The sequence below is a fragment of the Neopelma chrysocephalum genome, unplaced genomic scaffold (genome assembly GCF_003984885.1).
Source record: "Neopelma chrysocephalum unplaced genomic scaffold, ASM398488v2 Primary Assembly neopelma1_23b, whole genome shotgun sequence".
Lineage (NCBI taxonomy): Eukaryota > Metazoa > Chordata > Aves > Passeriformes > Pipridae > Neopelma > Neopelma chrysocephalum.
In genome coordinates this window covers 11,369,282-11,387,129 of record NW_020897692.1, presented here as the reverse complement: position 1 = coordinate 11,387,129, position 17,848 = coordinate 11,369,282, and the positions used below count along the sequence as shown (strand labels likewise).

Sequence of the window (17,848 nt, the reverse complement as noted above, 5' to 3'; positions counted from 1 at the left end):
ATATGAATACACATCAATACATACAAAATACATTTTATTTTATAAACATAAGAATCTTCTTCAATATGTTATTTGCCTCCCAACATTGGTTCCTATTCACTTTCTTTGGCTACATCTTCCTCTTCTCTGAATGATTTCAAATCACAACATACACCCCCAATCTTTTGTCACACGAACTTCCTTTCCTTTTTTTTTTCAAGTTTATCTTTTATTCTTCCTCTTTCATGTGCCAGGAACCAGGCTACGATTTCTTGTTCAGATATATCCCTTCACTTACACAATCTTGACAAATTATTGACAAATCTCTTACATTGGTTCAAAGAAAAGCTATAACTTCAGAGATCTTGTTTTACATGATCTGTAAGTCCCTATGTCAACTTCGAGTACAATCCAAAGAACAGATATAACTGGCAGTAATTTCTGCTTATTCAGAAACAAACAATTGTAATTTCAATCCTTTACCTTATGGAAGCTTCCATAAAAGATTTTCTTTACTTCATCATTATCAAAAGTTGCAGTTTGAACCTCTCCCCGTGTATCCTTGTTAAAGAAGGACAGCACTTTGTTGCCAGCTGCAATAAATGAAAATAACACATTTCATTTCACATGTACTACTGAAACCACCATCCTAAGATACACTTATAGATAAAATCTAGTTTATCCCTCAGTTGGGTAAACACGGATCATAGGTGGTCTTAATGACCTGTAAGTACATAGATATACTTTCCTTTGATTTTAGAGTTCATACCAAAGTTGAAATGTAGCCTAGATTAGTTATTCTTAGTTGAATAACAGATGCACAAAGTTTAAAAAAAATCTCTTAAACCAAAAAATATATAATCCTTTTATCATATAGAAATGCTTTGGGGTTGGAAATATTTGGGAAGAATGCACACAAAGTAACATAACATACAACTTCTCTATGCAATAAATATAATCATCCTTACGATCAAGTACAACTCCAACTTGAGGTTTGTAATCTCTGTCTGTAATCTGCCAAAGTGCAAAAGGCTCATTGGGGGATTCAGGCAAGAGACGGAATAACAGAATGATAGTGTATGCCTGCGGCAATCCGTCTGGGTGAATCTCTCTGTTAAAAAAATATGAAGATATTTTTTCACATGGAAACACATAAGGAAAATAAGATCTTCATAATTTGCTCTTTTTTCAAAGAAAAGACACAAGAGTAACAGGGAAACCACAGTGTTCGATGGAACAGAATATTTTAACTACGCTTTTAAATAGAAAATACCCTTGTGATAGAAAAACATTATGTGATTTGCTAAGATGAACTCACAGCCTGTCTTCTGTTGGTCCCAGCACCAATATAGAGGAAGCCGAAATATGACCAAGAACTCTTGATTCTTGTGGCAAGATTCTGTATAAACTGCACATGTTTTAAATTCCTTGATGATAAGTACAGAAAAAAAGACCACACTTTTTATATCTGGTCTGTTTCAGTCAGGCAACAGCACTTTACTGCTGCCTTTCAGGCATAGACACAGTAAAGGAGATATTCAATGTCTTCTCTGCAATTAGTGATGCATTTGGGCTCCAGATCATTCTTTAGTGGCTCAGATCTAAATTTGTGATATTTGAACTGTTAGACATTAAAAAAGCAAAGAGACAAAAGTAAATAAAACCATGCTTGAAATGATCTCCAGTATTTTCTAAAGGGGAAGGGAGGGAATGCAGTAAAGGAACTGTAAGAAAGGAGGTGGCTACTGCTTCTCCTTAACTATTATAATGGAGCTCAGGGTGGGATTTGGCCACATGAACATAAACTTAAAAATCTTAAAATGAAGAGAGGACCTCCTTTGTATATTAGACAAAGCTTATGTACCCATACAATTATGGACACTGCAATAAAAATGTATCACTAAGTCAAGAACACCACACAGCACAGTGCAAGAATGCAAGTATTAATGTAGATATAGCAACACAAGTTATAACCGGGCTAACAAGTTCTTTCAGATATGGAAACAACTATGCCACTAGGATCAGTATGCTTTTATTGCTTTGCTGAGTCAGTCTAAAGTGAGTTTTATTTTCTGGACTCTCATGAAAAATAAGTCCCCAGAATACTCTGGCAAGTCCTCCACCTCTTATAGCAGACGTTAGACTATGTATCACAACATTCTAAAAAAAATGAAATAAAGAGGAAGTCTGTCTTTTTATTGTCTTTTCATCAGCTGATCCTGCTAAATGCAAGGTCTATCTTAACACATAATTGGGATTATCTGTACTTCCCTAGATTGTAAAAATCCAAGCTGTCAGAGAACTATCACCCCTATAGGTATTAATGCATGCCAATGAACTCAAAAGTCCTGAAGTCCTCCCCTTTTAAAGTTGTGATCTGAGAAGGCTGGCAAAAAGAAATTATTTCTTCATAAACCTCAGCTGCTTGTGATCTGATCTTTACCCAATCTGACAGAATTTCAGAAGGTTTCAAAGGCTTCTGCGAAAAGAAGACTAAATTTCCTTAAATTTAATAGGAACAATGGGCTATCTTTAGGCATCTCCTCTGACTCAGAATAACCTTTTTTGAAACTTACTTAAATAAGTGGAAGAGAAACAAGTGTAAAAAAAAAAAAAGAGAAGAGAGAGGTACTGTTCCCCTCTTAGTAAAACTAACTCCTAAGTCTTTTTGTTCTTTGTGAAAAAATTGTTGGCCAGAATGACCATATATTATCCACCCATAACCAAGCTCTAAAACCACAGGCCCTTGAAAACTCCACTCCATTTGCCAAATAAGGCAAGTCAAGTAAAGGAGAAACTACCCGAAATCAGTGGCATCAGCATGCTGCCTACTGCAGTAGGAACAACGCTTCTGAAAAAAGTGATGCTTATCCTACCATATTGAAACCCTTTCTCTCTGGCAATGCAGAGCTTCTTGTACTAAGAAGGCTGTTGTTCAACTGTCTAAGTATAAACTGTGGATTATACGCAACTCAAATGGTTAAGAAGCATAATCTCAAAGAACAATGACCAACTGGATTAATAATGAAATGTGACTGCAATGGAAGGAATAGATTAGCATCTAATGAGAACAATTATAGATATTCTTTATTTTGGTGTTCAGTAAAAACATCAAATTAACACATCTTCCATAAAACACTAATGCTATCATCTAAAAACTCTGTTAATCCTTCCCCATCTACTCACCCTAAATATGAGTCTTCCAGGTTTACTTACCGTATTGGCTGGCTGACAAAGGCATTTTTGTGGAGTCTATATGCTACATAGCTTGGGAAAGAGCCTGATTCCAGTGATACGCCTTGTACGGAAGCAAAATGCTTCTCTGTTAGATTATATGATTCCAGCATCTTGAAACCTTTAAATCCAGAGAGAAAATAAAAAATAGAAACATTGTAGAGCTGTACAAGACACAAATGAACTTATGCCAAAATATTAGACAGTTGCTTACCAGGTGAAGTGTATCCCTCCAAGTAAATAAGGGGACAAGCTGAAAGACATGAAACAACATATAATTCAAAATTACAAAATCTAACATGATATGAACACACATATACTTCAGAAAGTTTGTTACTGAGAAGTCTATGCTATTGTTAATTATGAGTCAAATTTTGTTACATTTGTCATACTGTGTCCTGTGCTGTGGTAGATGTGCTGTCAAAATCTATACTCATCATTTTTAGTAGGCTATTTCTACTGTGAAAAATTGTATGGAACAAGAAATGAAACCACAAATATTTTAAGAGTATAATTCATAAGAAGAAAGGAGGACAATGACACAGTCTTTCCATGAATATTTAAGGCATGAGTCGAGCTGCATAATAGCTGTCAGATTCACAAGGAAAAACTGCATATTTATGTAGCTCCTCAGGAGCCAGCAGATGAGGCAGTTAGAGAGCACACAGTTGCACATGACAGGCCTGAGAATTTCTTATTTTTGCCATAGAAGGATTTCACTTGAGTAAACAACTCAACTGTACATAGTTTTAAAACAGCATCACACACTGTAGCTTTACCTCTTTAGCAACCCTATCCCAGTGGTAAGTAAGAGATCTGTTGTGCCCTGCAGTTCACATCAGGCATCATTCTACTTCTTCTTAAAGAGCAGAAGTTGTCACTGACTGTTAATCTCTTTTTGTTTACCAGTACTTTTGAAATACAAGACAAGATTACATAAAATACAATACCTACTTCAAAATTTTAAAAAAGTAATTTGCTCCCTTAAACTATGTCCAATTATTATGAAATACAACTTTTTTATATGAACATTTCTTTTGATGCATCTTAAATGGGATGGCAACTTGTGTTGGGTTTGCATGACAAGGTTTTGCTAGTGGGGGAACTACAGGGGTGATTTCTGTGAGAAGCTGCCAGAAGCTTAACCTGTGTCCAACAGAGACAGCTCCATCTGGCTCCAAGATGGACCTGCCACTGGCCAAGGCTGAGCCCATCAGCAGTGGTGAAAGCAACTGGGGGATAACAGATTTAACAAGGGGGGGGGGGGGGATGTATGTGTAGCAATGGCACAACAACCTGCAACCGGAGAGAGGAGTGAGAATATGTGAGAGAAGCAACTCTGCCAGGCACTGGAGCAGATATCTACTTGCAGCCTGTGGAGGAGCCCATGCTGGAGCAGGTTCCTGGAAGGACCTGTGGCCCCACGGAGAGAGGAGCCCACCTTGGAGCAAGTTTGCTGGTAGGACTTGTGACACCATGAGGGACACACTGTGAAGAACTGCAGCTGATGGGAAGAAGCCATGTTGACAAGTTCTTGGAGGACTATCTCCCATGGGAGGGACCCCACACTGGAACAGGGGAAGAGTGCGAATGGTTCTCCCCATGAGGAGGAAGGAGCAACAGGGAAAACATGCGATCAACTGACCGTAGCTTCCATTCTCTGTCCCCCTGGGCTGCTGGGGGTGAGGAGATAGAGAAAATTGGGAGTAAAGTTAACCCCAGAAAGACGGGAGCAGTGGAGGGAATGTGTTTTAATACTTGATTTTATTTCTCTTTATCCTACTCTGATTTCATTGGCAATAAATTAATAACTTCCCCAAGTAGAGTTTGTTTTGCCCAATGACAGTAACCAGTGAGTGATCGCTCTCTGCCCTTATCTTGGCCCAGAGCCTTTTGTTATATTTTCTCTCCCCTGTCCAGCTGAGGAGGGGAGTGACAGAGCAGCTTTGGTGGGCAACTGGCGTCCGCCCAAGGTCAACCTGCAACTCAACTGTAGCAGCATATAAGCAAAATTCATTTGGGAACAGGAAAACCAATGTCTTTTACTCACTTGAGGTAGCTGTCTCACACACAAAGGTGACAAGGTTATCTTGAATCTTTTCAAAGGCATCGAAGTCATCAACAATAAATACATGACGCTCACTGGGCTTGCTGGCAATCTTGGCCAGCTCATTGTAATCTACATCAGCCACACCAACCACAAAGACACTGAAGCCTGTAAAAATAACACTTGTTACCTGAAATGTAGTAAATATACATTACCATTTTTCAGGTCAATATTTCGCAAACCATCTCTATCATTGATTTCTCAGGATCTACCTATCAGCATACATTCTAGATATCCTTTCACCCCTGTCAAGTTCAGAAAGGCTTAGACTGGTTTTTGCATCTTTCTTTCAAAACTTTCTCCTCCTTTTTGGGGGGGGGGCATTATCCAATCTCATACAGCCTTGGCTACATAGTCCCCTCACTCTTTAATGCAATATGTACAGTTCTCTCAACTCTATATTATCTTAAATCTGCTCTGTGGCCAAAATCTCTGTGCAGACTATTAGTTATCCAGTTATCTATCTGTTGCCATCTACTGCATTTCATGTTTCTTAGTTTCTCTTTCACTTTCTTTGGGTAGTATTCCCCTCACCAATTTTTACTTTCCAAGTTAACAAGTCTAGGCTACTTGTCTAGTCTTTCTCTATTATGCTAGACACACATGGGCAGATTCAGAATGCAATTCATCTCACCTCCTTACGATGCCAAATTCAAGACAGGAAAAGTCATTGTCTGCAGATGTCTATCTGTTGTTCTCTTCACTAACCATAAAAGGACCCTACATGATGACTTTAGACTAGACATTTAGCTTTTAGATGTCTTAAGTCAAAAGAAGAAAATCCAGACCCTAAAATTCAATTATATCACCAGGTGTAAATTTCATTCATGAGAAACTGCACAGTGGGTTGGTTGAAGGCTGAAAGCAGAACTCACATTTATTCCAAATGATAAAGATATTTTTATTTTTTGAAAAATAAGATAATTATTCCTCTAGCCAATTGTGGTGAAACTTTGGCTGAAACACTCCGTTCAGTTTTAAACATGACATTTAAGATGTGTAGAAACCAAAGCAAGTAGAGAGGAGATAAAAGTGATAAGAGGTTTGAAAAACTTGATCAAAAGGAGGTTGAAGGAAATGGGTTTGTTTAGGCTAGAAAACATTTCCTCAGAAAGAGGAAATGACAACAGGTTTCAAATATGAAGGCCTGTTACAGTGGACAGTGATCAACTGTTTCCTGGTTAACTAGGTAAATGAAGACAATAATTTCATTAGCCTGAAGAAAGACTTAGGTGAAAGGCAAGGCAAAGCTCTCCTACTACTAGGGTAGTTAAGCACTGAAGCAGATTGTCCAGGGAGACTGTAGAAATCATCTAGACAGAGCTAATCCCTTCAGATCACAAAGATAGAGAAAATGATCACTTGTGGTTTACATGCATGTGATTCCAATAAGGAAGTACATCTCCTTGCTCAGGGATCAGGACTCTACATGGTTCATGCATTGCAATGCAAAATGCTAGGTGCAGGGACAGGAACAGATGATTTCACTTACATAAGCCACATTCAGCAAATCTAAAGAGGAAGCCAATGCTTTTCAGCTCAAAAGGCAATAAGTTAGTCCATTCAGACCCAGCTTCATCAAAAGCAGTTACTTTAACTGGAGATCTACCGGTTTATACCAGATAAAATATAAATCTTAAAAAAAAAACAGGCCCATTAAATCATAAACACTAGAATGCTGTACACTTCCAAATGATCCCTGGGGTTCACACATAAAGAAGAGAAAGAAGTAACTAAAAGCCACATCTTTGAAATTATATGCATGAGGAATTACTTTGAGAAGCCACATCCTCCCCCAGAAAGAAAGCTTTAGAAAGAAAAAGTAAGTCTGGTCGACAGTGTGAGAATACTATTAATAGTTTTGAGTTTTTCACAAATATTCAGCATACATTTCTGAGTCCATAAAAGATGAGTAAATGATGACCAGATAATTGAAGCAATATGGAAATGAAATAGTCAGGTACTGTGAATTGCTTACCAGAGTGCTGAATGACCGTCGCTGCTTTCCTCACCTCATCCTGAGACCGACCATCTGTGACAACAACCAGTACCTTGGGAACACCTCGCCTCATGCCACTCTCCCAAGTCAAAACCTTTTCTTTGATAAACGTTAGGGCTTTGCCTGCAAAGTGTACAATAAACGAGGAATCATACATATTATCCAAAAGAGAAGAAATCTCTTACTTTACTTTTTAAGGGCAATAGCTAAACCACAACAGAAAAACCTAATTCTTCAGCCATGCAATATTAGGATAATGAGGCAGTTTCTGAAAACATTTTATCTTAAGGAAATATAATTACAGCCCAAAATTACCTGTCCTTGTGTTTCCTCCTCTGTACTGAATATTTTGAAGAGCTCCCAGGGCCTGGGCTTTGTCATCAAATGTATTCAGTTTAAATTCAGATTTTGCCTCATCACTGTATTGCACAAACGAAACCTGAAATGGAATATATCACAGTGTTCAGTCTTGTCCCTCCACATTCAGACCAACTTTCTCCATTTAAATATTTATCATGGTAAATTAATAATTGAAAAATCTTTTTCAAATATGTATGATTATACGCACACATATTCATATACACAGCACAGCAATGTGCACACAACTCTTTTTGCTCGCTCTTTCTTTCTCTGTCTTTTTCTTTCTTTCTCTCTCTCTCTTTCTTTCTCTGTCTTTTTCTTTCTTTCTCTCTCTCTTTCTTTCTCTGTCTTTTTCTTTCTTTCTCTCTCTCTTTCTTTCTCTGTCTTTTTCTTTCTTTCTCTCTCTCTTTCTTTCTGTCTTTTTCTTTCTTTCTCTCTCTCTCTCTTTCTTTCTGTCTTTTTCTTTCTTTCTCTCTCTCTCTTTCTCTTTCTTTCTCTGTCTTTTTCTTTCTTTCTCTCTCTCTCTTTCTTTCTCTTTTTCTTTCTTTCTCTCTCTCTCTCTTTCTTTCTTTCTCTCTCTCTTTCTTTCTTTCTCTCTTTCTTTCTTTCATTACCTCTTTCTTTCGTTCTCTCTCTTTCTTTCTTTCCTGGTCACCACAGAGAAGAGATCAGTGCCTGCCCCTCCTCTTCCCCTCACAAGGAAGTTGTAACTGCAATGAGGTCTCCCTCAGTCTCCTCTTCTCTAGGCTGGACAGACCAAGTGACCTCAGTCACTCCTCATACAGCTTCCCCTCAAGGCCTTTCACCATGTTTGTTGCCCTTCTTTGGATGCTCTCTAAGAGCTTAATATCTTTCTTATATTGCAGCACCCAGAACTTTTGCATTTCAGAATATTAACCTTTCAAAATAGACTGGATTTCCTTTGTATTTACAAAACAACCAATATATTTAATAAATAATAGACATGCACACCCATATACATGTGCTGTACAACAATCTAATGCAAAAAAAAATGACACCATTCTGAAAGAAAGTAAAAATCAGATGTGACATTAGTGATTCAGCTTCATATTCAATTTCCCTCCAAAATGTACCCAGTTGAAATAACAAACCTACCTGGATTCCAGCGGGATTAATCAAGTCAAAGGCTCCTACTGTATTAAAAACAAATTTCACTACTTTGTTGAAGTTATCATCACCAATACTCCAGGAAGCATCAGTCAAGAACACTATGTCTGCTTTGGCACCTCTGCATACTGAAAGACGAAGAAAAGGAAGTCTTAAAACAAACCAACCATATCATCATAAAATAAAGATCATTACTTCAAAATTTGAAAATTCAAGAATGACCAATATTCAGCAAATGCCTACTACCATACAGTCAACCTGGCAGATGACTAATGTTCAACTCAAAAATATTTATTAAAATATTTCAAAGAAAAGTTCAAGAAATCAGAAAGAGCTCAAGAATAAAATACAAATGTTTTCAATTACTTTTTTTTTTGAGCAGCTATTATAAAACATAAATTGTCTGCTGAGAGCAGATAATCTCACAGACTTGCTGCAGAGCTATAGAATATAAATTATTTTTTCCGCAAATGTTTGAACCTTGCTGTTCTAAACAAGGAAATGTTGAAGTCTAGTAAAGCTCTAGAAGGGATGGCATTAGGAAAGGTTTCAAACTTCATTTTCCTAAAATGCTGCACTAGTTTTGAAGCTATTTAAAGTTATTAAAAATGGAACTAATTATGAAGTAGTGCAGCAACTATATAAAAAATATTGAATGATTCTAGAAAAAAACATACCATCCCGAGCTGGAGGGATTGTGGGAGGTGGAGGAGGTGTAGGTGGTGGAGTGGGTGCCTCTGTAGGTTTGAGGACTGAAATGAAATAATAATTTTTTTACTTCATATAAATTATTTCATTCAAGGAAAAAACTCTAGATTATATATTATATTATCCAACAGAAAGATTCTAATCTCTTCTCACTAATGTAAAAAAATTAAAATTGGCAAGGAAAACTTTCTTGTATTACAAGAATAATGAGATTACAGCTATTGTTAAAACAAAAGTAAAAGATTTCATTATAAAAGGAATACTTTTACATGAACTCAGTAGCACAGCATTCTGATAAAGCATCTATTTTTCAACCAAGTGCTAGGCAATACTTGGTTTGAAGAAGAGCATAGAAATTTTTCTTTACCCCATAAATTCCATTTGACATAACACTGAGAGAAAGAGGAAAGAAAATCACTTAAAGAGGTATTGAAAGCCATTTAGGAGCAGAACAAGTTCTACAGCTGAAACAAGACAAGTTCTACAGCCAAAACTTAAGGTTCACAGTATCTATTACCTACCTGTATGCTCCCTCATAGAGACTGGAGGTCCCTCAAGGTTAGGGGTCTGAACAAAGACAGTGGCATTGTATTCTGTGTCTGGTGAGAGGCCAGTAAAACAGTGGCTCGTTTCTGATCCACGTATTGTGATTTCCTTTCCTCTGGAACCTGTCGAAAAAAGCCCAAGGGAGAGACATTTAGAACTCACTACTCCACTTTCAATATGTGTACAAATAAGTGTAGAAATTAGAGACCTCTTGAGAGGAAGGTTGGAGCCAATGCTACAGCAGTCTTATTCTTGTCCCATAAAACTCTTTCTAGACCAAGACTGTGTAGTGATTATGAACCCTGGAGCATACTGGAGAGTAACTGCAGTCTACATGTGAAAGCAGGTAACTAGTAGATTCCCACTAATGAAAGTTCACTTGACAATAGGCAGCACTTCTTTGCAGCTTTATCACCACTAGAGGAAAACAGGTTACATTCAGATCTTTAAAGCTCAACCAGATGTATCATGGCTTATGGTGGGTGACTGACACAAAGACAAAGAAGTGTTGCTGTCACTGACATTAGACAATTATGTTTCCAGAAAAGGCAAAAAATAAAATGCACTTACCATCAGCTGGGTTTAGCTTCAGCCTGTAGGAAGTTGCTGATCGATGAGGTGACCATCGGATACAGAAAGTATCCCAACCCACTTTGTAACTTGTTAGATCGGTGACATTCAAATATACTGTGAAAAGAGAAAGAGATAAACTGTTCTCTGGAAAATAGCATGTAATGGATAAAGAATACCAAAATGAAAACTATATTAGTAGTGCTGATCCAGAACTCGATTTTTAAAAATCCTCACAGAAAGAAAGAGCAGTTCCAGTTACGATCTCTTTATATTATGCCCTAGAGATCCCTGCCTAGCCACTTACAGGCCCAAAATCTGATACCCTTCCCGTATTGGGTAACAGCCCATTTTATGAGTTTTCACATGAAGTAAGTTGATTTCTTTATGAAATAAGAAACTTCCAAAAATCAAAATCTGGCAGTATGAAAAGAACGTACTAAGTCAACAAAACTCAGGATGATTGATTCATCTTAACTGAAGAAATTTTTAGAAGTTTGAGAGGTCATCATTACAATTAGCTCATTTTGAAATGCTGATGTTTCAATCACTAGACATTCCTGTGAGGTAAAAGCAGAGAAGCAAAAAGACTAGACATGCTTAACACGGTTAGATTCTGTAGTACCCTGGAGACTTAAAAACTGACTCCAACTATAGCTTAATAAAATTTTAGGAAGTACATTAGAAAATTTTATATAATCAAATCATTACTTAAAAATGTATCTTCCTCACTGTTCCCAAGCTTAGCATTTTTAAGATCTACATCATGGACAGATGGTAAGTATTCTCCATGAGAGGATACTCAGGCTTTCTAGCAACCAGCCGTAAAAATCTTCTCTTAATCAATGTTATCTCAGATCAGCTTATGTATCTAGCATGACCACAAAATTATTCTGACTTACATGTAGTGCCTTGATCTGTCAGAGGTATACTCATTCCAGAATCATACTGGGCATAAACATTCACATCATAAGTAGTACTAGGAGACAGATTATGCAAGGTGTAGGAAGTCACTTCTCCCACAAAAACCTCCATGGGCTCATTCGAACCTTGGATTGAAAGGAAGCATTAAGTACAAAGAGAGAGAAAGAATCATGATTACATGAGCTACAAAACCATTCCTCATCTCTTACATCAGTAAATGTTAGTCTCATTTTATCTAAAACAAAACATACTGATTTTTTATATTTTAGCATATTACAATGTTGCAAACAGAACGTAAACACAGCTTTACAGACTATTACGCAATTTTTGTGTTTAACTTCTAGAAAGGTATGTATATTTCTTGACTGTCATATAAAACAAAGGTTCTGAAGGCCATTAACACCTAAATATCTGTCCAGTACTCATCTCACACACACCAGTTCATACCCTTAGAAGGACAATAGGTATTAAAGAGATGAAAACCAAGTCAGGTCACTGTATCAAATTTTAACTTTACAATTCAATCTCTGTAATTGAATGTGTGAAACTGTGTTTGATAGTTTGTGTTTCTTACAAAACACTGATAAGACTTAAGCTTTCAGGAAAATCAGTAAACAAAGGAAATAAATAGATCATTTAGCACAAAAATTTCATGATACATATGATTTCTACTCTGATCTGCCATTAGCTACTCACTGTTCTGAAATTTGTATGCTTAGAATGAAGAGGTTTTCTTACCCACAGGTTTGTATACAATTTTATAGCCAAGAACAGGGGATGGTGAAGGATCCCAGGAAACTCTGAATCGTGTATACCATTCATCAGTTATATACATATTTTGAGGAGGAAGCAGACCAACTAAAAAGAAAGAAAACCACTCTAATTAGACTAGTAACTGGTTTTCAACCTCTAGAAATGCACATTGTTACTCTACAAGGTAACAATCACATCAAAAACTTAATTAACACTGAAATCTTAACAATGTCAGAGTGCTCAAGGAATATGTCTAAATTTTAAAAAGAATACACAATATGAAAACTAGTTACCAGTTCTGCCATTTCCAGTCAGTTGTCCACCATCTCCATCTTCGTACACAGCAACAACAGTAATTTTATATGGCGTATCTGACTGTAGTGGTTGTAGTATCACATTATTTCTTATCCCAGGAACTGTTGTCTAGAACACAAAAGAAAGAGAGGTAAACACACTCACAGTCTTGTAACTGATCAGTAATGACAGTTACTAGAACCCAAAATTTGTTTTGACATTTGGCACAATTTTTTTTATGTCCACTGTAGAAAAATTCATTCAGGATATATAAAGGGTTATAACCTATAAACAATTATTAGTCTTTGTTATTTCAAATTATAAAACACTGTGGTCAGCACAAAAAGATAAACCAAATTGACTCTTCAACCCTCACATCAGACTGAGGTGCTGCAGTTCCTCACCAAGATTTCAGTACTGTTCCCTCATAGAAAGGAAGAAGTCATGATGATGTGTTTGGAGACATTAAAATGAGAGGGAAAAGCTCATAAAATGGGGGTGAAAGTCAAAGTTACTTCCACTAGTCTGCAGTTTCATCTCTACCTTTTCATTACCTTCATCTTCGGCTATCACTTTCTTGGTAGAAACAAGTTAGTCTGAGAAGGAAGGTCTAAATATTTTTATATATAAAAACATCCCTATTATGTATCCCTCAATCTCAACTTCCTGGTGCAGCCATGCACTATTGCTGCCTTCTAATGAAAATGTAGGTATAATCCCAAAAGTAATATCGCTCCATAAAGCTGCCATAAAACACTGAAACTATGGAAAGTAACTGGAGGAATCTATCTCAAAAGCATGTCCCAGTCAGCATTTTCAGTTGTTTGAGATTTTCTGTTTTTATAAATTTTCAAGTGTTTTCTGCAAAGAAGATATGTGTTGATAAATATATGTGTCCTGATTAACAGGTCCAGTAGGGAATTTTCAAACAGTGAATTTTCAGCATGCACTATATAATAATATACAAGCAATAATAGCATTTAAATAGCAATCTAGACATGTTACTTTTTGGCTGGTGGCAGTCAGCAGGAATTCTGCCACTGACTTCTATGGGATCTGAGTTTAGCTTTGCTATAAATACTCTGCGAATTTTATAAGTTTCAGACTATAACTTGCACTATCATTAAGCTGCAGGAAATGAAACACAAATGCTTAAAATTCATACCTAAACTTACAACAGCAAGTTAGATGCTGAATCAAAGTTACCATTGTTTTCTTATTAGATTTTGACAACTCTCTTCAATTTATAAAATGCTGACATGTTTATTTTGTATCTTAGCACACTGACTTCATAATGAACAGAGTGTGAAGTAATAGATGGCTATTCATTGTATTGCATTTAAATTAAATGCCAGGAAGCAGGTTCTGCTCAGAATCTTCTGATTAATGCATGACTCACATATTTAAGATTATTTTACACACAAATTTGATCATTAAACCATATATGTTCTGCAACTTCATGAACATAAACCCATTTCATACAAACTATGGCTTCTCAGCATCGACAACGAACAAAGAAGCCATATAGCCTGCAAAACGTACTATATGTAGAACAAGTGTCTTTGTTCTTCTGTAGCTTAAAGAATCAACTGAGAACATCTCAGTGCTTACTAAGGAATTACAGAACTTACATATTCATCGATAGGGTCTCCCACAGTGGGTGAATAAATGATTCTGTATTGCTGAACTGGCCCATCAGCATGATCCCATTGTACAGAAAGGCTGTTTGTAGTCTCATCGAACACTCTCACATTCCTTGGACCACTGCGAGGCACTAAAGAATGAACATATAGAAGGTTGTATGGGGCATGATGCTTCTAGTTCAGTGTCACTCATTGATTCAAAAGTTGCCCTGAAGCCAAAGTCTAGGGCCCTTCCTGAAATCTTGAATAAATATACACAGGTAGATTAAGTCAATGATAATACAGCAGTGCCTGAAGGTCTTAAATAGAAATAGGGCCTAACTGGAGGAACTGGAGCAGTATGGAAGGGAGAGAACATCAAGGGGATGTGCAAAGTGAGCATCTACATACATTCTGCTTCTCAGACTCCTGCAGACAAGTATAACTATAGCATGTCACATCTGCAGGTTTTAGATGAATATGGGGATTTAAAAGAGAAAGCATAGAAGCAGCAAAAAAGAGGTGACCTATTATTGCCATTGACAGTTTCTATACACGTTATTTCTAGAATGAATTTTAAAGAAGCTAAATATAAGCCAACCAAAATCCCACAAGCTAAATTGTAACAAAGAGGTTTTGGTGTTTAAGTATCTCCAGCAAAAATCCAAACATCTGGGCAGACTGACACATACATTACCACGTCAGACACAGAACATAAAGCACTCTTTTTTTTTATTGACAACTAATTCTACCCATTTAATGTGCTTTTTTTTTCAAAAGACAAATTGTTATTTATCTGTAACTGAATTTTTAAGAACAGCCTTTAAACTCCTAAACATTCAAATTAAGCTTATTTCACAAGTGAAAACTACATTGGGGATTATGCATGTACCACAACTGACAGACAACAAGTTCCCTCCCATGGAGGCCTATAATTGCTTCAGCCATAATTTAGATGCATTAATCTCTGAGTTGCACTAAATGGCTTTTATTATTTGTGACTGTAACCAACTTCATAAATTCTCCACATACCAATTTTGACATATATTTCACAACACAAGTACTGACTGCCTCTTACATGTTCTTCCCTGTGCTTGGCTTGGATTTCCCTCTCCGTCTGCATAAAGAGCTATAACATTTATTGAGTAAGCAGTGTCAGGAGTCAAGCGCTCCAGAATCACATCACGAGTGCTGCCTGGTACCACAATCTAAAATAGAAACAGAAGGCACCTATATAAATAGAGCTTGAGTTTATACCATGTCCTTTTAGAAAACAATTTGAACAAAATATAGAAAAATTGGGAACATGACCATGCTGCACACATCCAAGAAAAGTAATACAAATTTAAAATAACCAAATAATATTGACAAAAATTCAATAGAGGGTGGAAAAAAAAAAGGACAAATACATAAAGAGCTCTCATTCTGCAAATAGAGTTGTTTATTTTAAATTTTACATGAAAATACTTCAGAAAAAAAAAGAAGAAACATGTAGGAAGGAAAATTAAAATGTAAAGTCTGTCACAGCTTATTAACATATAAAGGATATTAAAAATTCTCAAATTTCCTTACATAAAAACATATTCATCTGTACATGTACAATATAGGTGTACATTTTGTGTAAATTCACAGTCAAAGCTTCAAAACTGCACTTATTTCTACACATCCAAGAAGTCTTCACATCTGAAGGGTAAATTTTTACCCATATCCAGACTTCACTGCTCACCAAGACCTACTTAAACACCAATGATTTAGGGTAAGGAAATGGTTTAGTGGTAAAATCACAAAACTTGGCATCTGGTTTCATAATTAAACATTTCCTAAGAAATATTTGTTATTTCCTTCTCTCTTACAAGAAAAAAAAGGTTTTAATTTAGTCATCTTTACCTGTAATATGATAAAGGACACTCAATTTTCAATATGCAGTTTTAAATAGGAGAGTCTTATTTCTTATGTCTCTCATTTCACCAACTTAAGCCTTTATTTACAATGGACTAAACTCCTATAGACACTCTGTTTTCAGCAGAGACACTCCTGGGCAGATAGTTGGCCTGAGTTTATTATTTTATTTTTTTTACACTCATTGAAGGAAGCAATATTCTCCACACACTTTTGATAAATAGTATAAAAACTAAATTACTTACAGATTCTGATGGCCTTGGGCCAGTCAGTGAAGCGTAATTAATTCTATATTGCTGTACTGGACCTGGAGCAGGTTCCCAACGGACATTCATGCTGTTTGGTGTGGGATTGTAAACGTGAACATTTCTTGGTGTTCCTCTCTCCACTAGACCAAGGATAATTTAAATTGAGTTTTACAAAGTTGCTTACGTAAGTTATATTTCTACTTGAATTTACAACAGAGCTCAAAGGAGATTAAAAAACACATCAGTCCAAGATAAACACATTACTTTATACTGTGAATTGAAAGTATGATCATAACACTTTGTTATCCTGTTGTTGATCAGACACATATGAAAAGTAGACACAAATTACACATTTTAGCTCATGTTGACATCAGGAGCTTAAACTTCCTGGGAAATTTTAAGTACATGGTATGGACATTGGCATGGATTACAACCAATATTTGGTGTTTGTTCACCAGTATTGCTACTGGTACTACAATTGAAATTTTACTATTTTGTGAGGTAAACCGTAAATTCACTTCACAACTTAGGAGCTGAGCTTGCCTGAGATAAATGGACTGAAAGCCTCCACACGAATAAGCAAAGAAAACTAAGTTACAGAGCTGAAACCATAACCAAGATGGTAAACAGTTTTTGCATTAGTGTTTTAGCTTTGGGGAAAATAAACTTCTACTTTTGATGTAAAATCAACTTCTAATGATCTGAGCCACTCACACAAAAAATCCTAACATTTCCTGAAAAGGGCTATTTTACTTACAAGTTCTTCCAGTGTCAGAGACACGTCCACCATCCCCCTCTGGGAAAACTGGAACCACAGTTACAGTGTAAGGTGTGTTGGGTTCGAGAGTCCTTAGAATGACATAGTTTGTGTTTCCTGGTACTGTGGTCTACAAATTTAAAAACAAAGTTAGGGGCATGACACATAAATATGTAAAAAAAGTGTAAGCTTTTTTGTTTCTCACTTACTCCTCTACCACATCTCATTTCCAGACTGGATGCGATAATAACTACAGAAGGTGAAACTTAAAATAACAGAGTTCATGGTATCTACTGGAATTACTTTTCAAAAAGGTTCTGTCTCAGACTTAAGAAAAATTATTAAGTTCTATCCTCTCTTATACAATCCCTTATAGCTATCTTCACTTTGGGTCCAGATCCTGTTCTGCTGATAGTAGTAGCAGAATCTGCAGTGATCTCTTTAATGACTACTATTTAGCATCTCAGAGGCACTAAGAGGTCACTTTCTAAATAAAAAAAAACAAACAAACAAACAAACAAAAAAACACAAACTTTACATAACACCACAACATGCTAGTGACAAGAAGTAATGAGCAGCTCATGTTAGAAAATAAAACTCCACTGCATTTAAGCATATTTGTCATCAGTAGCATTCTAGATGCTATTGAAACAGTGGCAATTCATGTACCTCTCATTTCATGGGCACATTAAATTGCACAGATGTAGAAAAAGAAACACA

General features: G+C 36.4%; 1 protein-coding gene across 2 annotated transcripts in view; it reads right to left on the bottom strand.

Moving 5' to 3' along the window:
- COL12A1 (collagen type XII alpha 1 chain) overlaps positions 1–17,848 on the bottom strand; it is a 97,471-nt gene that overhangs the window by 28,308 nt on the left and 51,315 nt on the right. For both annotated transcript variants that reach the window (XM_027697165.1, XM_027697170.1), the window contains exons 33-50: positions 17,129–17,258; positions 16,369–16,511; positions 15,303–15,432; positions 14,234–14,376; positions 12,602–12,731; positions 12,294–12,413; positions 11,534–11,680; positions 10,632–10,748; positions 10,037–10,183; positions 9,485–9,559; positions 8,796–8,935; positions 7,635–7,758; positions 7,299–7,442; positions 5,264–5,428; positions 3,428–3,466; positions 3,196–3,334; positions 948–1,090; positions 463–572 (exon numbers count right to left, since the gene is read on the bottom strand). In XM_027697165.1, coding sequence (XP_027552966.1) covers positions 463–572; positions 948–1,090; positions 3,196–3,334; positions 3,428–3,466; positions 5,264–5,428; positions 7,299–7,442; positions 7,635–7,758; positions 8,796–8,935; positions 9,485–9,559; positions 10,037–10,183; positions 10,632–10,748; positions 11,534–11,680; positions 12,294–12,413; positions 12,602–12,731; positions 14,234–14,376; positions 15,303–15,432; positions 16,369–16,511; positions 17,129–17,258 — 2,286 coding nt within the window. The remainder of the gene's footprint in view (positions 1–462; positions 573–947; positions 1,091–3,195; positions 3,335–3,427; positions 3,467–5,263; positions 5,429–7,298; positions 7,443–7,634; positions 7,759–8,795; positions 8,936–9,484; positions 9,560–10,036; positions 10,184–10,631; positions 10,749–11,533; positions 11,681–12,293; positions 12,414–12,601; positions 12,732–14,233; positions 14,377–15,302; positions 15,433–16,368; positions 16,512–17,128; positions 17,259–17,848) is intronic.